This window comes from Salmo salar, chromosome 22 (genome assembly GCF_965601325.2).
Source record: "Salmo salar chromosome 22, fSalSal1, whole genome shotgun sequence".
In the NCBI taxonomy this organism is placed as follows: Eukaryota; Metazoa; Chordata; class Actinopteri; order Salmoniformes; family Salmonidae; genus Salmo; species Salmo salar.
This window is the reverse complement of record NC_138312.1, coordinates 44004168-44031389: the sequence shown is the minus strand read 5'-3', so window position 1 is coordinate 44031389 and position 27222 is coordinate 44004168. Positions and strand designations below refer to the sequence as shown.

At 41.8% G+C, this 27222-nt stretch overlaps 1 protein-coding gene and 1 long non-coding RNA gene across 3 annotated transcripts in view; one reads left to right on the top strand and one right to left on the bottom strand.

Moving 5' to 3' along the window:
* Positions 1-18788, top strand: part of LOC106583452 (voltage-dependent calcium channel subunit alpha-2/delta-3) — an 82594-nt gene extending 63806 nt beyond the window's left edge. Inside the window, exons 18-38 of the mRNA XM_014167636.3 lie at positions 1573-1656; positions 2016-2087; positions 2198-2259; positions 6259-6326; positions 6529-6574; positions 8258-8355; positions 9254-9347; positions 9576-9671; positions 9886-10004; positions 15054-15131; positions 15440-15501; positions 15616-15660; positions 15852-15914; positions 16015-16085; positions 16223-16298; positions 16389-16429; positions 16556-16611; positions 16705-16822; positions 17101-17213; positions 17539-17621; positions 17815-18788. Of these exons, the coding sequence (XP_014023111.1) occupies positions 1573-1656; positions 2016-2087; positions 2198-2259; positions 6259-6326; positions 6529-6574; positions 8258-8355; positions 9254-9347; positions 9576-9671; positions 9886-10004; positions 15054-15131; positions 15440-15501; positions 15616-15660; positions 15852-15914; positions 16015-16085; positions 16223-16298; positions 16389-16429; positions 16556-16611; positions 16705-16822; positions 17101-17213; positions 17539-17621; positions 17815-17907 (1638 nt within the window). The 3' untranslated portion in view covers positions 17908-18788. The remainder of the gene's footprint in view (positions 1-1572; positions 1657-2015; positions 2088-2197; positions 2260-6258; positions 6327-6528; positions 6575-8257; positions 8356-9253; positions 9348-9575; positions 9672-9885; positions 10005-15053; positions 15132-15439; positions 15502-15615; positions 15661-15851; positions 15915-16014; positions 16086-16222; positions 16299-16388; positions 16430-16555; positions 16612-16704; positions 16823-17100; positions 17214-17538; positions 17622-17814) is intronic.
* A 3096-nt stretch (positions 18789-21884) lies between these two features.
* On the bottom strand, positions 21885-26056 carry LOC106583381 (uncharacterized). Of its 2 annotated transcripts, XR_001323491.3 has the most exons (4): positions 25635-26056; positions 24047-25223; positions 23656-23928; positions 21887-23562 (listed from the first exon to the last, which is right to left on the bottom strand). It is a non-coding gene; the product is annotated as an uncharacterized LOC106583381 (long non-coding RNA). The 2 variants fall into 2 exon arrangements; XR_014382243.1 differs by having other exon boundaries at positions 21885-23562; positions 24047-26025.
* Positions 26057-27222: the final 1166 nt, after the last annotated feature.

Here is a 27222-nt window from a genome sequence, read left to right as displayed (position 1 = left end):
CTGTTTGAGCGGTCAACGTTCTGACTGAGCGGTCAACGTTCTGACTGAGCGGTCAACGTTCTGACTGAGCGGTCAACATTATGTTTGAGCGGTCAACATTCTGACTGAGCGGTCAACATTCTGTTTGAGCGGTCAACATTCTGACTGAGCGGTCAACATTCTGACTGAGCGGTCAACATTATGTTTGAGCGGTCAACATTATGTTTGAGCGGTCAACATTATGTGTGAGCGGTCAACATTCTGTTTGAGCGGTCAACACTCTGTTTGAGCGGTCAACATTATGTTTGAGCGGTCAACATTCTGTTTGAGCGGTCAACACTCTGTTTGAGCGGTCAACATTCTGTTTGAGCTGTCAACGTTCTGTTTGAGCGGTCAACGTTCTGTTTGAGCGGTCAACGTTCTGTTTGAGCGGTCAACGTTCTGTTTGAGCGGTCAACGTTCTGACTGAGCGGTCAACGTTCTGACTGAGCGGTCAACGTTCTGACTGAGCGGTCAACATTATGTTTGAGCGGTCAACATTCTGACTGAGCGGTCAACATTCTGACTGAGCGGTCAACATTCTGACTGAGCGGTCAACATTATGTTTGAGCGGTCAACATTATGTTTGAGCGGTCAACATTATGTTTGAGCGGTCAACATTATGTTTGAGCGGTCAACATTATGTTTGAGCGGTCAAAACTCTGTTTGAGCGGTCAACACTCTGTTTGAGCGGTCAACATTCTGACTGAGCGGTCAACATTATGTTTGAGCGGTCAACATTCTGACTGAGCGGTCAACATTCTGACTGAGCGGTCAACATTATGTTTGAGCGGTCAACACTCTGTTTGAGCGGTCAACACTCTGTTTGAGCGGTCAACACTCTGTTTGAGCGGTCAACATTCTGTTTGAGCGGTCAACATTGTGCGCAGTGAGTCAGTCTGCTTGATCAGGCTAGGAGTGTTCTGGTTTTGAGCAAGACGGTGTTAGTGAGGCCTTATAAAAGGTTCACTCTGAAATGTGTTTCATTTTTATTTTTATTTTTTTACTTTTACCCCTTTTTCTCCCCAATTTTGTGGTATCCAATTGGTAGTTACAGTCTTGTCTCATCGCTGCAACTCCCGTACGGACTCGGGAGAGGCGACGGTCGAGAGCCATGTGTCCTCCGAAACGCGACTCAACCAAGCCGCACTGCTTCTTGACACAATGCCCACTTAACCCGGAAGCCAGCCGCACCAATGTGTCGGAGGAAACGCCATACACCTGGTGACCGTGTCAGTGTGCATGTGCCCAGGCCCGCCACAGGAGTTGATAGTGCGTGATGGGACAAGGACATCCCTGCCGGCCAAACCCTCCTCTAACCCGGACGACGTTGGGACATTTGTGCGCCGCCCCTTCGGTCTCCCGGTCGCGGCCGGCTGCGACAGAGCCTGGACTCGAATCAGGATCTCTAGTGGCACAGCTAGTACTGCGATGCAGTGCCTTAGACCACCGCACCACTCGGGAGGCCTGAAATGTGCTGTTTACACAGAACATCCACAGTGCAACCAAAATCTGAAACTGTTTCTATCAAATGTGTGTTCCTCTGTGCCTCAGTACCAGAAGGGCCAGAAGAGGAGGAAACCCAACTACAGCAGTGTGGACCTGTCTGAGGTGGAGTGGGAGGACAAGGATGACTTTGTACGTCTACACCCTGACATAACAAACACTATACACACATCTGATTCCTAATACAGACAGACTGGTTTCATTTGAAATAATAATACTATTGACAGTATTCAATCCAAGGTGTGTTATATAGTAGCACACTGGACAGCCAACAAGGTGCCTTTTAAAGGCAATGTCCCAGACATTCGTGGAGATCACATTCATGGTAAATGCTGTCTGCTCAAGCGTAAATGACCTTTAAAAGGAGCATTATCGGCTGTCCAGTGTGTTACTCTGTTACTCTGATTGAATGCCGGACTGATTGAACTGAACAAATATAACACCTCCTGGTGTCTAATAATGGTGACACCAGAACTGTTTTTCTGTTTCAGCTGCGTAATGCCATGGTCAACAGGAAGACTGGGACTTTCTCCATGGAAGTGAAGAAGACAGTGGACAAAGGGGTGAGACGGGAGGAGGATGACTCTTACAGTTACTGTATATCAAAGACTGTGGACTGTAATGAAATCAATGGATGAGTCCTCATGCTTCATGCTTTCCACTGTGCTATCAGAAACGTCTCCTGAAGATGCACAATGACTACTACTACACTGAAGTCAAGGGAACGCCCTTCAGGTGTGTGCAGTTTCCTATTTATCTTCATACATTCTCTAATGTTTAATGTACAGTGCATTCGGAAAGTATTCAGACCCCTTGACTTTTTCCACATTCTGACCCTTTGCTATGAGACTAAATTGAGCTCAGGTGCTTCCTGTTTCCATTGAGCATCCTTTAGATCAGTGCTTCCCAAACTTTTTGGAGTCCCGTACCCCTTCAAACATTCAACCTCCAGCTGCGTACCCCCTCTAGCACCAGGGTCAGCGCACTCTCAAATGTTGTTTTTTGCCATCATTGTAAGCCTGCCACACTATATGATACATTTATTAAACATAAGAATGAGTTTGAGTTTTTGTCACAACCCGGCTCGTGGGAAGTGACAAAGAGCTCTTATTGGACCAGGGCACAAATAATAATATAATAATAATCAATCATTTTGCTCTTTATTTAGCCATCTTACATATAAAACCTTATTTGTTCATCAGAAATTGTGAATATCTCACCACAGGTTAATGAGGTGGGTGTGCTTAAAAGGATGCACAATGTTGGGTTGTATTGGAGAGAGTCTCAGTCTTAAATCATTTTCCACACACAGTCTGTGCCTGTATTTAGTTTTCATGCTAGTGAAGGCCGAGAATCCACTCTCACATAGGTACATGGTTGCAAAGACATCAGTGTCTTAACAGCGTGATTTGCCAAGGCAAGAAACTCTGAGCACAGCCCTATACAGAAATCTGGCAGTGGCTTCTGATTAAATTCAATTTTCACATAACCGCTTGTTGCAATTTCGATGAGACTCTCTTGTTCAGATATCGTTAAATGGACTGGAGGCAGGGCATGAAAGGGATAACGAATCCAGTTGTTTGTGTAGTACATTTCGGGAAAGTAATTGCATAATTGCGCACCCAGCTCACTCAGGTGCTTCGCTATATCACATTTGACATTTTCCGTAAGCTTGAGTTCATTTGCACACAAAAAATCATACAATGATGGAAAAACCTGTGTGTTGTCCTTGTTAATGCAGACAGAGAAGAGCTCCAACTTCTTAATCATAGACTCAATTTTGTCCCACACATTGAATATAGTTGTGGAGAGTCCCTGTAATCCTAGATTCAGATCATTTGGCTGCGGAAAAACACAATCCCAGATAGGCCAGTCGTATGAGAAACTCGTCATCATGCAAGCGGTCAGACAAGTGAAAATGATGGTCAGTGAAGAAAACTTTAAGCTTGTCTCTCAATTTAAAAAAACATGTCAATACTTTGCCCTTTGATAACCAGTAAAGGGCAACGCGTTGTAAATGCGTTATGTGGTCGCTGCCCATATCATTGCATAATGCTGAAAATACACGAGAGTTTAGGGGCCTTGCTTTAACAAAGTTAACCAATTTCACTGAAGTGTCCAAAACGTCTTTCAAGCTGTCAGGCATTCCCTTGGCAGCAAGAGCCTCTCAGTGGATGCTGCAGTGGACCCAAGTGTTGTTGGAAGCAACTGCTTGCTATGTCTCCCTGTCATGGCTTTTCCACCATCAGTACAGATACCAGCACATCTTGACCACCAAAGTCCATTTGATGTCACAATGATGTCCAGTACTTTAAACATATCCTCTCATGTTGTCCTGGTTTCCAGTGGTTTGAGGAAGAGGATGTCTTCCTTAATTAACCCCCATAAACCTTAACGGACATATACCAGGAGTTGTGCCAGGCCCGCCACGTCTGTTGACTCATCCAGCTGTAACACATAGAATTCACTGGCTTGCATGTGAAGCAGAAATTGTTTCAAAAAAATCTCCTGCCATGTCACTGATGCATCGTGAAACAGTGTTGTTTGATGGAGTCATTGTCTGTATAGTTTTTGGGCCTTTTCCCCCAGCATTGTCCCAGCCATATCCACGGCAGCAGGAAGAATTAAGTCCCCCACAATAGTATGGGGGCTTGCCTGTCCTAGCCACTCGGTAGCTCACCATATAAGACGCTTCTAGCCCCTTCTTATTAATGGTATCTGTTGCTTTTATACATGTCTTACTACTCGAAAGGCATCTTTATTCTTGCTCAAAAAAGTCCTGTGGTTTATTTTTCAAATGGTTATGTTTAGTATCTAAATGTCTTTACAAGAGTGAAGGTTGCCCACGACAGAGTAATGGTTAATGTGATTGTATGTTAATTATTTGACTAGGCTACCTGTATTTGACATTGTGTTGTTATTAAGCTGAACACTAGACGGTTGAATTTTATTTTTGGCTGTGAAACAAGGCTACTCAGGTGACAAAAAAAACTCACCCAAATGTTTAGCCCTGTTGGAAAATATAAAGGTACTGCTTGAAAATGTTTGGTTTTTTGTATTTTTTTTAATGTGAATCACATTTGTATTTGGCGTACCCCTGATGGCATTGGGTATACCTGCTTTAGATGGTTATACAACTTGAATGGAGTCCACCTGTGGGAAATTCAATTGATTGGACCTGATTTGGAAAAGCACACCTGTCTATATAAAGTCCCACAGCTGACAGTGCATGTCAGAGCTAAAACCAAGACATGAGCTTGAATGAATTGTCTGTAGAGCTCTGAGACAAGGTTATGTCGAGGCACAGATCTGGGGAAGGGTACCAAAAACTGTCTGCAGCATTGAAGGTCCCCAAGAAAACAGTGGCTTCCATCATTCTTAATCATTCTTAAATAGAAGAAGTTTGGAACCACCAAGACTCTCCCTAGAGCTGGCCGCCCCGCGCCAAACAAGCAATCAGGGGAGAAGAGCCTTGGTCAGGGAGGTGACCAAGAAACCGATGGTCATTCTGACAGAGCTCTAGATTTCCTTTGTAGAGATGGGCGAACCTTCCAGAAGGACAACCATCTCTGCAGCACTCCACCAATCAGGCCTTTATGGTAGAGTGGCCAGACGGAAGCCACTCCTCAGTAAAAGGCACATGAGTTTGCCAAAAGGACAAAAAGGACTCTCAGACCATGAGAAACTATTTGGCCTGAATGCCAAGTATCACATCTGGAGGAAACCTGGCACCATCCCTACGGTTAAGCATGGTGGTGGCAGCATCATGCTGTGGTGATGTTTTTCAGCGGCAGGGACTGGGAGACTAGTCAGGATCGAGGGAAAGATGAACGGAGCAAAGTACTGCAAGATCCTTGATGAAAACCTGCTCCATAGTTCACAGGACCTCAGACTGGGGCCAAGGGTCAGCTTCCAATAGGACAACGACCCTAAGCACACAACCAAGACAACGCAGTTGTGGCTTTGGGACAAGTCTCTGAATGTCTTTGAGTGGCCCAGCCAGAGCCTGGACTTGAACCCAATCAAACATCTCTGGAGAGACCTGAAAATAGCTGTGCAGCGACGCTCCCCATCCAACCTGGCAGAGCTTGAGAGGATCTGCAGAGAAGAATGGGAGAAACTCCCCAAATACAGGTGTGCTAAGCTTGTAGCGTCATACCCAAGAAGACTCAAGGCTGTAATCACTGCCAAAGGTGCTTCAACAAAGTACTGAGTAAGGGTCTGAATACTTATGTAAATGTGATATTTCTGTTTTTTATTTTTAGTAAATTTGCAATAATTTCAAAAAAACTGTTTTGTCTTTGTTATTACTTGGTATTGTGTGTAGATTGATGAGGGAAAAATTGAATGAATTTTAGAATAAGGCTGTAACGTAACAAAATGTGGAAAAAGTCAAGGTGTCTGAATACTTTCCGTATGCACTATATGTGTGTTCCTGTGAATGTAAATGTTGAGCATCTCTGACAGTCCTTCACTATGCTGGGTTCAGGTGAGTGGCGCTGTCATTCATGTTGAGCAGAGGAGAGTAGGGTGCACTACACTTCTTTAGCTTTTCAGTACATTTATTCATTTATCTTGATCAATTCTCTTGATGTTCTTCTGCAAGTTGACATGATGGGCTGGTTCAGTGAGTTACATGTGAATGTAACTGTTGACTATCTGTGTGTGTGTGTGTGTGTGTGTGTGTGTGTGTGTGTGTGTGTGTGTGTGTGTTTATATTATTTCTGTGTTCAGTGTCGGTGTGGCTTTGTCCAGAGGCCATGGCAAATTCTTCTTCAGGGGAAACGTCTCCGTAGAAGCAGGTAAGTGTCACTCTACTCTTGTCATTCACTCTTCCACTCCTTCTATCCTACACTCAATCAACAAACTACCAGAGCGTCATCCGTTTCACATAGAGTCTGTGTATTCTGTACCCGTGGTCTGCCTTTTCATAAGGCCATATATCAGCCCACTGAGCCTGACCCTGCTGGAGCGTCACTGATCTGATGTTCATGTGTTTTTCAGGGCTTCATGACCTGGAACAGCCAGATGTTGCGCTGGCAGACGAATGGTAATGCAGGGGGTTATGGGTAATGTAGAGGGTTAAAGGCTTGAGCTTGGTCAGTCAAGCATTATATACAGTGGGTATCATAAGTATTCACCTCCCTTGGATTTCTTCACATTATATTGTGTTACAAAGTGGGATTAAAATGGATTTAATTATATTTTTTTTGTCAGTGATCAACACATAATTCTCTATAAGTGGAAGAATTTGTATTTCTTTTTATATCAATTAAAAATAAAACACCGATATACCTTGATTTGATAACTATTCACCCCCTGAGTCAATGCATATTACAGTTGTGAGTCTTCTTGGGTAAGTCTCTAAGAGCTATTCACACCTGGATTGTGTAATATTCACCCATTGTTCTTTTCAAAATTCTTCAAGCTTTGTCAAGGTGTTGGTGATCATAGCGAGACAGCAATGTTCAAGTCTTGCTATAGATTTTCAAGTAGATTTCAGTCAAAACTGTAACTTGGCCACTTAGGAACATTCACTGTCTTCTTGGTAAGCAACTTCAGTGTAGATTTGGCCTGCTGTTACAGGTTATTGCTGAAAGGTGAATTTCTCTCCCAGTGTCTGGTGTAAAGCAGACTGAAGCAGGTTTTCCTCTAGTATTTTACCTGTGCTTAGTTCCATCCTGTTTCTTTTTATCCTGAAAAACTCCCCTGTCTTTGTCGATGTCAAGCATACCCATACCATGATGCAGTCACCACCATGCTTATGCCAGAAAGTGTATTCTTTGCCGTGTTTTCTTCTCTCCAGGATGACTTTAGTGGCTTGTCACATACAGGATGAATGTTTTGGAATATTTCTATTCTTCTTTTCACTCTGTCACTTAGGTCATTATTGTGGAGTCACTAAAATGTTGTTGCCTCAGTTTTCTACCATCACAGCCTTTGAGCCATTGTTTTAAAATCGCTAATGGCCTCATGGTGACATCCCTGAGCGGTTTCCTTCCTGTCCTGCAGCTCAGTTAATTTCAGGAGAACTACTCTATATGTGTCTGGGGGTTTTAATACATCATCCACAGGCTCAGCATAATTATTAACTTGACCATGCATAAAGAGATATTAAATGTCTGTTCCCCATCTACCAATCACCGCCCTTCTTTGTGAGGCTTTTGAAAAGCTCCCTGGTCTTTGTAGTTGAATCTGTGCTTGAAATGCAATACTTGACTGAGAGACCTTACAGATGGATGTATGGGGGACAGAGGAAGGGTGAGTCATTCTGAAATCATGTCAACTCCTATTATTTCAGTCCATGTAACTTATTATGTGATTTGTTAAGTCAAATTTTACATTGAACTAATTTAAGCTTGCCTAAACAAAGGGAGTGATTACTTATAAAATGACTGTATTTTAGTTATTACATTTTTTTTCATTTGTAAAAATGTATAGAATTTTCTTTTCACTTTCACATTATGGAGTATCTATGACCAAAAAAAAATCACAATTAAATATATTTCCATCCCACTTTGTAACACAACAAAATGTGAAAAAATCCAAGGAGGGTTACTGCTCTCTGTAAATCTCAGTAGGCATGTTATGTTGAGTCATGTGACATAACAGCATGTGTGTCTGTTATGGCCGAAATGTTGGTTATTTTCATTAAGTGGTTGGTAGTATTTACAGTGTATGACTTTCTTCAGTATACATTTTTGGGGTGTGTTTCTACCTATTCATTTGACAGGACGTACTGCAACACAGACGAGCACTATGAGCACCGTTCTCTCTCCCAGATCCAGGCTATTAAACTCTACCTGACCGGACGTAAACCACTCATCAAATGTGAGCCACACCTCACTGGGATCTATAGGCCTACTAACTATAACCCTAACCCTTAACCCTATACCCAAACCCTCAGCCTTAACCCTATACCCTCAGCCTTAACCCTCAGCCTTAACCCTCAGCCTTAACCCTATACCCTCAGCCTTAACCCTATTTATTTAACTAGGCAAGTCAGTTAAGAACAAATTCTTATTTACAATGGCGGCCTAGGAACAGTGGGTTAACTGCGTTGTTCAGGGGCAGAACGACAGATTTTTACCTTGTCAGCTCGGGGATTCGATCTTGCAACCTTTCGGTTACAAGTCCAACACTCTAGGCTACCTGCCACCCTATACCCTAACCCTCAGCCTTAACCCTATACCCTAACCCTCAGCTATACCCTAACCCTCAGCCTTAACCTTATACCCTAACCCTCAGCCTTAACCCTATACCCTAACCCTCAGCCTTAACCCTATACCCCAACCCTCAGCCTTAACCCTATACCCTAACCCTCAGCCTTAACCCTATACCCTAACCCTCAGCCTTAACCCTATACCCTAACCCTCAGCCTTAACCCTATACCCTAACCCTCAGCTATACCCTAACCCTCAGCCTTAACCTTATACCCTAACCCTCAGCCTTAACCCTATACCCTAACCCTCAGCCTTAACCCTATACCCTAACCCTTAGGCTTAACCCTAGCCTTAACCCTAACCCTATACCCTGTCTGTAGAGGACTTGGTCATGTGTTTCCTGGACTGAATATCCCATCTGCTTCAGAGGACAGGAATTAATTATTATGATGTGGTTAGTCAAAATAGAATGTACTATTATCTAGTCATAATTGATAGTGGGGGATGACTCAGTCCTGTCTGTATAGGTTCCTGTAGTGAACCTGAACAACTCCTTTCTGTTGCAGGTGACAGAGAGCTGATCCAGGAGGTTCTGTTTGATGCTGTGGTCACAGCCCCACTGGAGGCCTACTGGACAGGCCTGGCCCTCAACAAGTCAGAGTGAGTCTAACTGACTAACTCCTAAACTGAACTAACTTCTTCTCAACTGATGTTGCCACTGCCCTGCCCCTGTTGTATTAGCACAGGTACAGTATGTAGCAAAGTGTCTCTCTCCGGTTATCGCCAGCGTACTGTCCTCTGTATTCTGTGATATCATGACTAATATGCAGATTATCTCCCCCTATTATATTCTTACTGTACACTTGTTTGCTTCCATCATGTCTACAGGAATTCAGATAAAGGTGTGGAGATTGCTTACCTGGGCACACGCACTGGTCTCTCTAGAACCAACCTGTTTGTTGTCCCAGAGGATCTATCCAATCAGTGAGTACTATACTGAGCATCTGATGAATTAGTGAAATTAACACTGACACAAAGCATTACAGCAATGACTTGTAGTTTCAGCAGTGACTTGTAGTGTGTGGTAGTTTTACGCGTAGTTTCAGCAGTGACTTTTGACTTGCGGTTTGACTTGTAGTTTCAGCAGTGACTTGTAGTTTCTCCTCTGACTCCTTCATGACTTCCTACGTTCCATCAGAGACTTCCTGACAGCGGAGGATAAGGAGGGAGTGTTTAATGCTGACCACTTCCCTCTGTGGTATAAGAGAGCAGCAGAGCAGGTCCCTGGCACCTTTGTCTACTCCATCCCCTTTGGAGGTAAGGAGACACTGACACTAAATGTACCTTTACTACATCCGGAAATCCCACACCCACTAAATACACCTTTACTCGACCTCAAAGTTTAACAAACATTTTTATACGGCTTCATCCATCGCTTGCTCTGTGTTTCCATTGTGTGGTTGTTGTTGCCTTTAAAATACTATTTTGTGTGTTGTGTAGTTTTATTAAGTTGACCTTTTAATCAATCTTCAGTTTCTCTGATATACAGTAGCTCACTCTCCCAACACTGTAATGCAATACTGTCTGTGGTGCATTCTCCCACTCAATAGTTATTTTTAGTTAACCTTGTTGTATGTACCTCTGCATTTCTGTGGGGATTCTGTGTCTCTGATAGGTTTATCATGGAGACTGTGTATCTGTGTTTCTGATAGGGTTACTGTACAGCTTACCTCTCTAACTCCTGTGTGTAATTAATGTGCCTCACTTTCCCCCCACTGACAGCAAGAGAGGAGAGGTAGAATCAGATCACAATCATACTGTTCCCTGTTTACCTGCTCTACCTGTTTTTATCTGTCTGTCTGTCTCTCTCTCCTCTCTCCTCTCTCTCTCTTCTCTCTCTCCTCTCTCTCCTCTATCTCCCCTCTCTCTCCTCTCTCTCTCTCTCTCTCTTCTCTCCTCTTCTCTCTCCTGTCTTCTCTCTCTCCTCTCTTCTCTCGCTCCTCTCTTCTCTCTCTCTCCTCTCTTTTCTCTCTCTCCTCTCTTCAATCTATCTCTCTTCTCTCTCTCCTCTCTCTCCTCTCTTCTCTCTCCTCTCTTCTCTCTATCTCCTCTCTCTTCTCTCTCCTCTCTCTTTTCTCTTCTCTCTCTTCTTTCTCTTCTCTCTCTCCTCTCTCTCCTCTCTTCTCTCTATCTCCTCTCTCTTCTCTCTCTCTTCTCTCTCTCTCCTCTCTCTTTTCTCTTCTCTCTCTTCTTTCTCCTCTCTTCTCTTCTCTCTCTCCTCTCTCTCCTCTCTCCCTCTCTTCTCTCTTCTCTCTCTCTCTTCTCTCTCTTCTCTCCTCTCTCGCTCTCTCAAGGGGCTTTGTATTACCTGGCTGAGCTCTATTGATGTCATTCTACTGTATAACTGTACAGAGTGGAGTAGTGGAGTAGTGGGTTGCTCCTGTTGAGCCTGCTGTTTGAAAGCTGTGGGTATGGCGCCATCTTCAAGCTAGATAATGTGTATCACTCATATTTCTGTGATTTGTTCAAGGGTTGATGGACACTGAGTGTACAAAACATTAGGAACACCTGCTCTTTCCATGATATAGACTGACCAAGTGAAAGCTATGATCGCTTATTGATGTCACTTTGTTAAATCCACTTAAAACAGTGTAGAAGAATGGGAGGATACAGGTTAAAGAAGGATGATTAAGCTTTGAGACAATACGTTATACGTTTTATGCAAAAATATTGATGTAATAATCATCATATTGAAGAACCTGGAGTCACGCTATGCCATGTTGTGTGGTCCTCCCACTACAACTGTCACGGTTGTCGTATGATGAAGGAGCGGGCCAAAGCGCAGCGTGTGTATCGTTCCACATTTTCTTTATTAAACTGTGAAACTATGCAATACATACAAATAAACTAAAGAACAAAAACAACAAACCGTGACGAAGAGGTGCAACATACACTAACTCAAAAACAATCTCCCACAAAACCAGGTGGGAAAAACAACTACTTAAATATGATCTCCAATTAGAGACAACGATGACCAGCTGCCTCTAATTGGAGATCATCCCAAAAAACAACAACATAGAAATACAAAAACTAGAACATAACAACATAGAAAATCTAAACTAGAAAAAAAAAATGTCACGCCCTGACCTACTCTACCATAGAAAATAACAGCTTTCTATGGTCAGGACGTGACAACAACTCACCGGGCTTATTAGGATACTGATTAAATAAATGAGTGGTGAAAGTGCAAGGTGATGAGCTTGATGCTCATTCCCAATAAATATCTAGGGTCTTATTCAGGTGACATTGTCGTCGATGCTTAGCTGCAGTTTGACAAATAAAAATAATCTTGATCTTTTTGTCCATAATCTCACCATGTAGGTTATATATAAACTGAGCACATGTGCCAATACCAGAGTAGGCACATTTGTTTTGTGAGTAAACCATCAGTAGAGTTGAAACTATGATGGAAACCCATTGAACTTGTATTTTGTATTCGGTACATGGGAACTTAACCGCAAAAGGTATTTTTATGTGCACTATGTCATCACGTAAAGTCAATTTGATAATAACAAAAATAATAACATCTTCCTGAATTATTATAATGACATTTTTTTCTGAGTGAATACAATTGCACTAGAATTGTCGTATGTTTTGTAATTATTTAGTTAAATATATATACATACACTACCGGTCAAGAGTCCTCATGAAAGCCAGTTTCATCATAGCGCTTGATTGTTTTTGCGACTACACTTGAAGAAACTTTCAAAGTTCTTGAAATGTTCCGTATTGACTGACCTTCATGTCTTAAAGTAAAGATTGACTGTTGTTTCTCTTTGCTTATTTGAGCTGTTCTTGCCATAATATGGACTCGGTCTTTTACCAAATAGGGCTATCTTCTGTATACTACCCCTACCTTGTCACAACACAACTGATTGGCTGAAACACAATAAGAAGGAAATAAATTCCACAAAATTAACTTTTAAGAAGGCACACCTGTTAATTGAAATGCATTCCAGGTGACTACCTCATGAAGCTGGTTGAGAGAATGCCAAGAGTGTGCAAAGCTGTCATCAAGGCAACGGGTGGCTATTTGAAGAATCTCAAATATGAAATATATTTAGATTTGTTTAACACTTTTTTGGTTACTACATGATTCCATATGTGTTATTTCATAGTTTTGATGTCTTCACTATTATTCTACAATGTAGAAAATAGTAAAAAATAAAGAAAAACCCTGGAATGAGTAGGTGTTTGGACCGGTAGTGTATGTATACAGTGCCTAGCAAAAGTATTCATCCCCCTTGGCGTTTTTCCTATTTCGTTGCGTTACAACCTGTAATTTAAATAGATTTTTATTTGGATTTCATGTAATGAACATACACAAAATAGTCCAAAATGGTGAAGTGAAATGTATAAAAAATTCAAAACAGAAAAGTGGTGCGTGCATATGTATTCACCCCCTTTGCTATGAAGCCCCTAAATAACATCTGGTGCAACCAATTACCTTCAGAAGTCACATAATTAGGTAAATAAAGTCCACCTGTGTGCAATCTAAGTGTCACATGATCTGTCACATGATCTTAGTATATATACACATGTTCTGAAAGGCCCCAGAGTCTGCAACACCACTAATCAAGGGGCACCACCAAGCAAGCGGCACCATGAAGACCAAGGAGCTCTCCAAACAGGTCAGGGACAAAGTTGTGGAGAAGTACAGATCAGGGTTGGGTTATAAAAAAATATCAGAAACTTTGAACATCCCACGGAGCACCATTAAATCCATTATTTAAAAAATGGAAAGAATATGGCACCACAACAACCTGCCAAGAGAGGGCCGCCCACCAAAACTCATGGACCAGCCAAGGCAGGCATTAATCAGAGATGCAACAAAGAGACCAAAGATAACCCTGAAGGAGCTGCAAAGCTCCACAGAGGAGATTGGAGTATCTGTCCATAGGACCACTTTAGGCCGTACACTCCACAGAGCTGGGCTTAGCAGAAGAGTGGCCAGAAAAAAGCCATTGCTTAAAGAAGAAAATAAGCAAACATGTTTGGTCTTCGCCAAAAAGCATGTGGGAGACACCCCAAACATATGGAAGAAGGTACTCTGGTCAGATGAGACTAAAATTGAGCTTTATGGCCATCAAGGAAAACGTTGTGTCTGGCGGCAAACCCAACACCTCTCATCACCCCGAGAACACCATCCCCACAGTGAAGCATGATGGTGGCAGCATCATGTTGTGGGGATGTTTTTCATCAGCAGGGACTGGGAAACTGGTCAGAATTGAAGGAATGATGGCGCTAAATACAGGAAAATTCTTGAGGGAAACCTATTTCAGTCTTCCAGAGATTTGAGACTGGGACGGAGGTTCACCTTCCAACAGGACAATGACCCTAAGCATACTGCTAAAGCAACACTCGAGTGGTTTAAGGAGAAACATTTAAATGTCTTGGAATGGCCTAGTCAAAGCCCAAACCTCAAACCTATATCAGTCTTCCAGAGATTTGAGACTGGGACGGAGGTTCACTTTTAGCGTACTGCTAAAGCAACACTTGAGTGGTTTAAGGAGAAACATTTAAATGTCTTGGAATGGCCTAGTCAAAGCCCAAACCTCAATCCATTTGAGAATCTGTGGTATGACTTAAAGATTGCTGTACACCAGCAGAACCCATCCAACTTTTTAAAATATTTACCAGGCAAGTCAGTTAAGAACAAATTCTTATTTTGAATGATGGCCTAGGAACAATGGGTTAACTGCCTTGTTCAGGGGCAGAATGACAGATTTGTATCTTGTCAGATTGGGGATTCGATCTTGCAACCTTTCGGTTACTAGTCCAACACTCTAACCACTAGGCTACACTGCCGCCCCAACTTGAAGGAGCTGGAGTAGTTTTGCCTTGAAGGATGGGCAAAAATCCCAGTGGCTAGATGTGCCAAGCTTATAGAGACGTACTCATTCCAGGTTGGTGAAGGGGGTGAATACTTTATATATATATTATATATATATATATATATTAATGTGAATATTAGAGATTGGAGTATCTGTCCATCGCTATGTATTTTCTTGTTTAAACCTGTGTTTTGTTAGACATGTTTGATGTAGGGATGTAAGTTGTTGATCATTTTGTATAATAATTTATTTATTTTTAATTAATTTTTTTTCAATTTGATAGAAACACATCTCTGGTGGGAAAATGCACATGTTGTTTTTAATGCAGATTTTAGAATATTCACATTAAAATCTGTCGCCAATTGGATGGAACCTAGCTACTGAAAAATATTTTTTGGTCCATTTTTATGCCATTTGTTCTGTTAAATGTCTGCTAATGTCTGTGTTCTTCTGTGTTCCTGTTTCTCCTCAGGAAATGAGAATAAGAGTGTGGTTTTGGCCAGCACCGCCATACAGCTGCTGGATGACAGGAAGTCACCCATTGTTGCATGTAAATTCACTAATCCCTAATTTAGAGTACTGTAAGGTTTTCCTGTCATAAACTTTTAACTGTCATATTTTCTATATGAATGCCCATTGAAGACATTTCAAGAGACCCCTTTATCAGAATCACCTTTATTCACCAAGTACATGTACACGTAACAGGAATTAGACCTGGTGAAATAGTGTTGACCACAATAAACAGAATGTACAGACAGAATATACAGACAAAGAATTGACACAATTCACATAAATGCTTACTTCCTCTACTAGATGTACAGTGTGCTGACAGTTCTGTTTTTCTCAAATCCACTATAGCCGTTGGGATTCAAATGAACTTGGATTTCTTTCAGAGGAAGTTCTGGACTGCTAGCAGACAGGTAGACACACAAACACACACACACACACACACACCTAAATTCACTCATTCAAACTCCAGTGACATGATGTATTTATTATTGAATGAAATGATTCATCATATTGATTTGATACAGTGTGCTGCTCTGGATGGGAAGTGCACCATCAGCTGTGATAATGAGGTAAGAACAGAACAGTCCCTGTCTGAAACTCTCCTCATTCTACTTCCGGTTTCTGGGCCTCTCTCTTCCTGTCTTATCTTTCCCACTTCCTGTCTTTACGGTCTCTGACCTTTCTCTGTTCCCACACGCTATTGAACTGCTACATTATGTCCTGCGCTGATGATGTGTATCTTCCTATCGTCTCTTCTCAGGACATCAAGTGTTACCTCATAGACAACAACGGCTTTATTCTGGTCACAGAAGACTACTCTCAGGTACCACTTACATACACAAGACACGTATGTCTGTCCTGTGGCCTGTTGCTCTCCTAGGTCTTAGTATTTGCCTTGAAATAAACCATATTTTCTTCCTCAGACGGGGGAGTTCTTTGGCGAGGTGGAGGCTGCTGTTATGACCAAGCTGCTCCTCATTGGCTCCTTCAAGAGGTTAGAGAAGCAATAATATTACAATCATCATACCCACAATGTCTCTGTCCTACACAGTCGAACACACACCGCCGTGGCCTATACACATTGGTGCGCACACATACACACACTAATGTCCTGTTGTCTCGTCCCTGTAGGATCAATCTGTATGACTACCAGGCTCTCTGTAGAGAGTATGCTGGCAGCAGTGACAGTGGACAATGTTTATCACATGTAAGTTCCACCCCTAAATGATTCACTGGCCTTACATCCAGTCAATGTTAAATCCATTTAATGCAAATTGTTGAATTGATTCTCTTCCAGCCCTTCTCCATTGTGAAATGGCTCCTGACTGAACTAGTAATGTGAGAATAATACAATCACCTTGATATAATAAAATGATTAAAGATCCACTGATTATCAACCACATATAAATGTTTTGTTATATAAATGTATATTTTGAATGTGTATGTTTGTGTCTTCCTCGTCAGTTTCCTGCTGGAATTCAACCTGTACAGCTGGTGGCATGTTGACCTCTCTGTCAAAGGTCAGTATGTGCATAAATATTCCTTGAGATGTGTGTGTGTGTGTGTGACACATGTGTTTTTAGTATGTTAACATTTACATGTCTCATTTGTAGCCCAAAACTCGAGGGGAAAGACCATGTTGGTGCCATGTGATACTGAGTACCCTGCCTTTGTCTCTGAGCGTACCATCAAAGAGACCACAGGCAACATTGACTGTGAGGGCTGTGTCAGGTACTGGGAATACAGTTACCTTTGTATTAAGCACTTATAAACTCACTTAACCTGTGTTGATAGTGTTTACAGGATCATGCCTTAGTGGGATAATATTAAAAGCAGCAACTGAATCGACTCGTCTGTCTGTCTGTCTGTCTGTCTGTCTGTCTGTCTGTCTGTCTGTCTGTCTGTCTGTCTGTCTGTCTGTCTGTCTGTCTGTCTGTCTGTCTGTCTGTCTGTCTGTCTGTCTGTCTGTCTGTCTGTGTTTCCCTCTCCCTTCCTCCCTCCCTCCTCAGATCTTTTGTTATTCAGCAGATTCCCAGCAGTAACCTCTTCATGGTTGTCGTGGACAACAAGTGTGACTGTAGCTCCACCCTTCCAGTTTCCATGGACCCCATTGAGATTATGTATATCCTTGTGAAGTTTGGGAATATTAAGTGTGTTTTTTAGTTTAAAAAAAGTTTGAGTGTGTTTTTACTAGGAAGGGTTTTTGAGTGAGCTTTTGTAAGTGAACTCGAACATTTGTTTTCTGAGAACATCAACAGCTTCGGAGGTACTTCATAGTCAGAGGTATTAATACATTTTTCATACATGTAGGTATTTTTGAAGCGTGCAATATGGTTTGTGTTTCTCATCAAGCTACAATGATGTTGCAGAAATGGTCACCACAGTGTCAGTTAAACGCAAATCTGAGGTTTGTTTCATCCCTATTTCCTTCCTTAACCCCTCTGAACACAACGAATCTCTGAAATGTGATAGGCTGAAGTTTCAGAAGGACAGGAAGCGGCCAGAATCATGTCATCCTTTCCACCCTGAGGTACGCAGTATGTATTTGCTCTGTGATGACATGAAAATGTACATGAACACCTGTTTTTGATTGAGTAATAATGTGACAGTTAGCACATATGTGACCATCTGTATATTGTCTGAACCATATAGATATATAGATACATAGTGTATATATGAATTCTAGTATCTCTATGTTTTGATGCCCCCTGTGTCTGCTGCAGGAGAATGCCATGGAGTGTGGAGGAGCAGCAGGCCTGTCTGCCCCCCTCACAGCAGCACTGCTCCCCCTGCTGGCCACTCTCTTCACCAGATGACCATACCGCCCCCGAAGCCCACCACACTGGACCTAACACTGGACCCAACACTGGAGAGACTGATAGACCGGCTTTAACACACCATCAAACGCTGACAAAGCGCAGGGAGCCTCGCCAACCAGAAGAACTTGCTCATAACTAACTGAGTTGCTTATCGCTAACCAGCAGAGAAATAATGAATAAGAAGACATTGTTCAAGATAAATAGAACACTGTTCCGAGAGGGAAGCCATATGGACATCAGACTGAGAAATAAACTATGAGAAAGCATTGTGATGCAATGATGACATTCTGAGAGCATTACAGACCCCTGTGTGGATGCCAGAGCAAAGAAATCAATATCCCTGTGTACTTTACCTGCACTGTAGAAAGTAAGACCTTCTATGTCAAGGTAGTTATGAAAGAACTAGAAAAAATGTCACCTTTAAAAAAGAGTGCTCTATCTTTACAATTGAAAGGAAACTGCTAAAAACGATAACATAGATCCGCAATTGTTTTATTTTTTTAGCTAAATATACGTAGCATTATCTTGGAGAATCTAATTCTGTATTTTGGGATATGACAGGGATCATGTGAAGTAAGAGATTACAGGATGGTTGAAGTCAATTTATTTTGCCTGCTTTTCATTTTTACAGCAGTGAACATTTCATACAGAGTAAAAAGATGCATGTGAAGGATAAAAACAAAAATACTTAAGTTCCATGAAAGGAATAAAGTTCAGAGCTCTGGCTGCAAACTGAAAATTTGAACATTTGCCTGTCTTAAGAATGTTATTGTTACCTTGACTATAACCCCTAATGCTGACCCCTACCCTTGAACCCAAACCCCCTTCCTTTAAGAAGGCTGCTAAAATCTAAATAAACACAGACCTATTTTCCATCATCTGTCTTTCAGCTTTATTTATTTAACAGTAACTTTTTGAAGTGTATTATATGTGTGTGTTTTCCTCATCAGTTTCTTGCTGGAGTACAGCTGGTGGCATGTTGACCTCTAACAAAGGTCAATGTGTGCATGAATATACCTTAAGGTGTGTGTGCGTGCGTGCACTTCTGATCGTGTGCATATGTGTCTCTGTCTGCGTGAGTCGTGTGTTTTTAATATGTTAACATTTACATGTCCCATTTCCAGCCCAAAGCTTGAGGGGAAAGACCATTGATGGTACAATGTGACACGGAGTACCTACCCTGCCCTCGTCTCTGAGTGTACCATCAAAGAGACCGCAGGCAACATCGTCTGTGAGGGCTGTGTCAGGTACTTGGAACACAGTTACCTAGGTGTTAGGCACTGATAGACACGCATCATTTACATACAGGGTAATGTCGTATTGGTGGAGTAGCATTACTTAACCTTCAAGCATCAAACTGAATTGAATTGACCTCTCTCACTCACTTTCACTCTTTCTCTTTCTCTTTCTTTCTCTCTCTTCAGCAGATTCCCATCAGCAACCTCATGGTCGTCGGTGTGTTTTTTTGTAAAAAGGTTTGTGCGTGTTTTAAGTAGCATCATTTTTTTGTGAGTAGATGGGTTTTGTAAGTGAACGTTTGTTTTCTGAGGTACTTCATAGTCAGAGGTATTAATACATTTTTCATACATGTAGGTATTTTTGAAGCGTGCAATATGGTTTGTGTTTCTCATCAAGCTACAATGATGTTGCAGAAATGGTCACCACAGTGTCAGTTAAATGTATATCTGAGGTTTGGTTCATCAGTATTAATATCCTTAACCACTCGGAAGTAGCCAGAATCATGCCATCCTTTCCACCCCAAGGTAAGCAGTATATTTGTGTGTGAGGGTGTGTACGTGCGTGCCTGTATCAGAATTCTGTGATTACACTAACATTTACATGAAGACCTGTCTTTGAGTCTGTAATGTGACAGTAAGCATGTATGTGACCATTTGTATATTGTCTGAGCCTCGCCAACTAGAATAACTTCCTCAAAACTAACTGACTTGCTTATTATTTTAATTTTATAAATAAATAAAACCTAATGGACATACTCACTTGCAGTTGTACTTTCTGGGGTGTCAAAAGGCAAAGTAGAAATAACAATGGAACCTGGTGGAAAGTGATAATAAATCATATTTGATTCATTCTGTTAAAATTACATTTGCATGAATATGGCTGTTAGATGATTCCATAATGTGCAAATATCTAATGATTTGTTCTGTTATTGAGGAACTAATACTATCGTGAAACAAGGTGTAGCTCCTTTAAAATGGTGTAGGCTGCCTGCTGGGCTGGGTGTCTGTATAGTTGTTGGATCACTGATGTGAACTCCCACTCAATCGAAGAGTATTTAGGATTAAGAATGTGGTTTGTAGTTAGTGGGTTAGAATGAATACAGGGTAAAGAGAGGATATGATCATGTCAGATTACTGAGACCTGTGACACATAGATATGTACAGATTATGAGTTTAGTGACTTGCCTGTAAACCTGTCCCCATCACTACGTGGAGAGAGAGAGTTTGGTCCTGAGCTCACTCTGTAGTCACAGCTCACCTCCTTACTCCTCATTGACTGTAGATGTCTGATCAGATTGTCTTCGGTCACAGAGAATATACAGTACCATTGTTTGAATGCCAACATTTCTTCTTCCAGATCTGTGTTGTCAAGCATGGCTGACTCTCTTCTCCAACAAACAGGTTACAGGTGGTGTTAACACTGGCAGATCCAGGAATCCACATCAAGGCTGGTACTGATCTTTGGTTTCTGAACGTTTTCGAAGAGGACAGACACTTAGGGATGATTTCCCAGACACAGATTAAGGCTAGTCCTCTGTGTCCTGGAAAGCGTCCCTTAATGACATACAAGACACACTTTTTTTGCATTTTAAATTATTTGAAGTTTACATTTTCCAATTATAATTCTCAAAAGTTCAAATTATGTTTATAAATATTGCAGGGTTGGATGTTTTTTTACCTGTGATGATGTATCCATCACTGTGTGGAGAGAGAGTTTGTGATCCTGTGTTCTCTCTGTAGTCACAGCTCACATTTCTCCTCTCCTGTAGATGCCTGAACAGATCATTCTTAGTCCCTCTGACTAGGGTAGTGCAAACAGCCCAGTACTGGGGCCAAGCTCCCTGCCATCCAGGACCTCTATACCAGGCGGTGTCAGAGGAAGGTCCTGAAAATTGTCAGAGACTCCAGCCACCCTAGTCATAGACTGTTCTCTCTGCTACCGCACGTCAAGCTGTACCGGAGTGCCAAGTCTAGGTCCAAGAAGCTTCTAAACAGCTTCTACCCCCAAGCCATAAGACTCCTGAACATCTAGTCAAATGGCTACCCAGACTATTCACATTGCCCCCCTCCCCTCTCCACACCACTGCCACTTTCTGTTGTCATCTATGCATAGTCACTTTAATAACTCTACCTGCATGTACATACTAGAGAGCCAGAGAGAGCGTTCTCTCCTGCTCAAATTTACCACCGGGTGTGTGGAGGTGTCAAAACCACCACCAACCCCCCCCCCCCCCCCCTTTGCGGGTGGGTCTGGGGATTGCCAGCCATTGCCAAGCTGATCTGACCCATTGTGATCCTCACGTGTAGTCATGACACAATGTAAACATTTTTAAAGCCAAAAAATATTATTTTGTAGGTTGTAGTAATGTGTGTAGGAAATATACTGTAAATATCAATGCTTTTGCTGTAAGATCAGAGTTTTGGGGTTTGCCAACTTTGTCTTTGCAAAAGCAGTAAAAGCCTTAATTACATTTTCAGACTTTTTCCCAAGCTTTTTTCGTGTATCTAGCTAATACGCAACAGTAAAGAAAATGGATCAGCAACATTGGATGCATACTGTTGAATATAGTTGATGTAAAAAAGCATGAGGATATTTTATTTTCAAAGATTCTACTGTTTTGGCTTAATTTTTATTTATTTAATCTAATCTCAGCTTTATGTGTGAATATGGGAGACATTTAGTGACGGAAGTGTGATTTTAAGGTGTCTGTTTTTATCGATTTTGACTCCACAGATATTTTATTTTGCATTATGGAAGGAGTGAAGTGACACAAATTAGTTTATAGCACAGGTGACAGAATAGAAGAAAGTACAGTCAATTATTTTAGTAATAGAGTGATTGTCTTTTCCAAAAGAAATGTTCAATTTAGCATTTAGTGGGGAAAAGACGCAAAAAGCTAAAAGGGAAGTATGGCCCCGGATCCCTGCGTAGAGAAAGGCTTGTGTTTCTAGCTCCAAGAGTAAAGTAATATCTAACAATTCACAACAATACACACTCATCTAAAAGTAAAATAATGTAATTAAGAAATATATAATTAGCAATGTTGGAGTGGCATTAACTAAAATACAGTACAATAGATTACAGTATATACATATGAGATGAGTAAAGCAGTATGTAAACACTATTCAAACATTATTAAAGTGACTAGTGTTCCATGTTTAAAGTGGCCAGTGACTCCAAGTATATGTATATAGGGCAGCAGCCTCTAAGGTGCAGGGTTGCGTAACCGGGTGGAAGCCAATTAGTGATGGCTATTTACAGTTTTTTACAATCCCTTTGGCACTAATTTCAGAATCTTGTGGTCATTTTTCAAAACTCTAGACATAAAACTCAAAACGGTCATCACTTGTAACACAGGCTGTCCAATGTTCAAAAAGATGGATTGTGCCTTCATATCTTTAAAGAAACCTTGCATTGGTTCAAATAACGATTATCATGAAATACCATAGGAACATTCATTTAGATCACCCACACACAAGATGCCGATAGTTTCACTGTGTAGTTGTTCATACAATCATAAAATATTGTAGTACAAAATATGTGATACGTGTTTCATTATGGTACTACACGTAAATACATCACTGTAAAAGGACTAGTAGAGAGAATACTACAGACACAGTGGAATCATTTAACAAAATCTGAAATGTATTGATGAAATATAATAAAATCACAACATAGGTTTCCTTGAATCAAAGCAAAAATAATTAGCTACAAAAAAGAAAAACACTACAGTAAAATGTCAACTGGCTTACTGTAAAAAGCAAAACAAAGTATTGATTACTGTACTTCTATATTTCCATCAATTGTGGATTTGGCCACAGGTTCGTATCCACATCACAATGGATGTTTTCATTGGCCAAGCATCTTGGGAAGAATCTTCGGGCATGGTGAATCCAGGCCTGACACTGGTCTGCCGTGATGTCATTGCATGTGTCATCCATGGCCTGGAGAAGGGTGGCTTGTTCGTGAGGGCGCCTATCATATACCTTCCGCCTCCATGTGGAGAAAAATTCCTCAATCGGGTTAAGGAAAGGAGAGTATGGGGGTAAGTACAGGGTGGTAAATTGTGGATGGGCCTGAAACCATGCTTGCACCATTTGAGCATGGTGGAACCTGACATTGTCCCACGCAATGACATAGGTCACGCCATCATCTCTACAGACCTGATTTAGCTCATCAAGAAGGTTACACAAGGAGAGCTGCATTATATGAGCCAATGCGAGGTCTGTGTCCCACCACACCATCTTCCAATATAGCCGCACACATGGTGATGTTGGCCCCACGTTGTCCAGGTACTTGGATGGTTGCCCTCTGGCCAATGAAATTCCTCCTTGTCTTGGCCAGGTTGAAGCCTGCCTCATCCAAAAAGAGGAATTTGTGAAGGTTTTCATCAGCATCCAGATCCATCACCCTCTAAAAATACATTTGGGAAAGATAATTACTGATTACAATGATGTAGAACTTTTGGGGAATTTTTCACAACAGGAATCTTGAAACTGAACATACTCAGTCCTCAGTTGCTTCACTCTGTCTGCATTTCTTTCAAAAGGCACACGGCATAGCTGTTTTAGAGACGCCTGGTGCCTTTTCAGCATGCGTGCAATAGTCTGCAAACTTATGGCTTCCACATTGTTGAACATGTCATCATAGTCCATGATGTTCTGCCGAATTTCTGTAAGGCGATTATAATTTCTGGCCCGAACTAAATTGACCACAGCCCGCTCTTGTTGGTCAGTCAGAATTTTGCCTCTGCGTCCACTATTTGGCCAAGTCTCAATTCTGCAGGGAAAATTACAGTAAGAACACATTTAGTCACATCACCTACTCTGTGGCCTGCAGTATACAGTCATTTGACAATTGAGAGTAGCCTAATGTTTAGTGCATGCTGAAGACTTACCAGTTCTCATTGTGGAAAGTTCTCATGATTGAGGCCACGATTGATCTTCTGAGGTTTGGTGGAATCATTGTAGCTGCCTCAGTCATTGTTTTGCCATGATTTACCACATGGTCTACAACTATTGCTCGGATTTCATTGGACACTCTTTGCTTTTGCTTTTGCTGTCTTGGTCCCTGGTCTTGTCCTCTACCATGTTCCCTCACACCTCTCAAACGAGGCCCACGACCACCTCTCAGAAGCGGTGCTTGTCCCCTGCCATTCCTTTGACCACTACGTCTTCCTCGTCTTCCTCCTCCCACTGCTTGACCTCTATTGTGACCTGGATCACCTGCTGGCCCCATGTTATCGCTATGTTGTTGTAGGTGGATACCACTCATTTCACTATATACTCAGACCACAATGTGAAATCAATCATCAGTAATGAGTTGTCAGTATTGGGAAAACAATTACAAGGGCCTGCATACATACACACACTGGCCACTTTATTAGGTACACCTGCATGTTAATGCAAATAGCCTGCTCCTTCGAACAGCGAATCATGTGGCTGCCTGCAACTCAACATATAGAGTAGAGAGCTTTAGTTGTTGTTCGACCAAACATTAGAATGGGCAAGATGCGTAATCTCAGCAACTTTGACCGTGGTATGTTTGTTGGTGCCACACATGGTGGTTCCAGCATCTCAGAAACAGCTGCCCTCCTGGGATTTTTACACACTAGTCTCTAGAGTTTACAGAGAATGGTGCGATAAACAAAACACATTCAGCGAGCGGCAGTTCTGTGGGCAAAAACACCTTGTTAATGAGAAAGGTCAGAGGAGAGTGTCCAGACTCATTCAAGCTAACAGAAAGGCCACAAATGCCCAAATTACAGCCATTTAAAACAGTGGTGTGGAGAAGGGCATCTCCTAATGTACAACACCGTGAATCATTTGGGCTGTTGTGGAGGCAAAAGGGAGTCCTACCCGGTACTAGATAGGTGTACCTAATAACGTGGCCGGTGAGTGTACAGTAATGTCAAACCTGAAAACATGGTCTGGAAAAGTGGTAAAAGGACCATAGAACAGTGTCCGATAAAGAATGATGATGAAATATTACATCCATAGATAATGTAGTCCAATTGGTTCATGATCCACGGTAATTGGTGTCAATGGATCTCGTTATCCTGAAACTTTCATGATCTAAACATGGAATATTGTTCGTCAGTTTCCATAAAACTATGCATTAAGAGTAATGCAACATTTACTTATCATTTTGAGCAGTTGTATCAATTGATAGTTAGATCATTGTAATGAAATGAATAGACAGTCATCTCAGATGTAATGTGTGAATTGCATTTTGAAATGGTAATACTTTGATGTTAAGTTGTGTCATTTTGAACAGGTGATTTTAGTTCAATGTACAAATTATCTTAGCTTTATGTGTATTGTATCCAAGCAATTGGAAAAAGTGTTAGAGTTTTGAATAATGTGCATTTTGATCATCAGTTGTGAGTTTTGTGTCTCGAGTTTTGAAAAATGACATCAAGGTTCTGAAATGAGTGCCATACAATTATTTAGACAAAGTAATATAATTATATTTGTTGTACTTACATCTTAATTTGCAGATCCCTGTGTATCCACACCAACAGGTCCTGTACATCACAGAGAGACAATGCCATGATTAAGAAGTTGTGACTGCTGGTCGGGTCATGTGTGTTACTTTACCAAGTTTTGCCCCAGTGCATTAGTAACAGCAGAACAGAAGAAGTGAAAGCATGATGTTTTAATGTCACTTCACACTTCTCCTCCTGACTCAAACCACCCTGTAGACTTACAGTTCTGTTCTCACGCTACCCAGATGCTCTGACTAACACATCATTTTCTGTTTAAAGTTAGTAAAATGTAGATGGTACAGAGGTGCTCAGAGAATACATCCCAGCATCCCCAGAATCCACCATCCACCACTGTTCACAGCTCCAATCACCAAGTTATCTACAACAGAAACACAATGAAAAGATAATTACAATTTTTGTTTGTACATGCGTGTAGTTGTGTTAGTAGTGTGGTGGTGTTGATAAGGTCTTACTGGCTGTGGGTCTATGAAAAGAGAACCACAAAAAGGTTCTGGTAAGACCTCGTCATGACAACACAGAACTAAAGGTTGAGATAGAAAATGCATCCTAAAATATCCACATGGGGAATTCTTACCTCTGAGAATTGTTTTTCTCTGAAAAACAAAATAGGCTAAATGAATTATATTGAATATAGCCTGCTGTATATAATATGACCAAAAGGAGTTGATAGATAATCACATGTCAAAGACACTTAAATTAATATGAGAAAAGTAAATGTTTGCAAGTGACTAGGAACACTCCAGAAGCCACACCCACTGCTGCCTGCCAAGCCTGCCCCAGGGTCTAGGGTTTCCATCATCCCGGAAACCTTAGACCCCCTTCAATTCACATATACAACGTGATCAGGGTGAACTAGCCCCCCAATGGCAACCGCAGACTTTTGTCCTTCTAGGACACCTTCGGCCTGGACTGTCAGTCCTTCGTGTCTGACCAGAGGGAAGGGGACCAATACTGACAATTCATAGGAACCATGTGCGGCCTTGCCCCTACCCAACCTTCAGGCCGCACCCAGATGCAACTCTCCCCCCAACTAGCCAATCAAACAATGTTCAGCTGAACCAGGCCCCTAGGCCGGACTGGCACAACTACACATGGTACCCAGTCAGGCGCACTGCTGTTCCTCTGGACAGAGAAGAGGCTGCTGCTCCCCCAGCGGTTCGACCTGACTCATGTCATCCTCTCCATCCTGCTGTGTGTGCACATCTACACTGATGCACCTGTTTGTGTGGATAAGTGGCAGCATACAGTCCATGTACCGGTATGTGACCTGTAGACTGTCTGACTGCTGCAGGAGAATGCAGGCCTCTCTGCCCCCCTCACAGTAGCACTGACTACAACACAGAACCTGGATACAAGAGCAAAAATATCAATGTCCGTGACTACCTGTAGTCAATAACACCCAGTGTTGCCAAAGGTTGAAGTCCATTTATTCTGCTTGGTTTTTCTTTTTACCGAAGAGAGCATTTCATACAGAGCAAAAAAAAGCATAGGACTTTGTATTTACTGTACCTCAAGGGTTTTATAGAGGAGGGGCTTATAAAAGAGGGGGAGCCACCCCCCCTCCT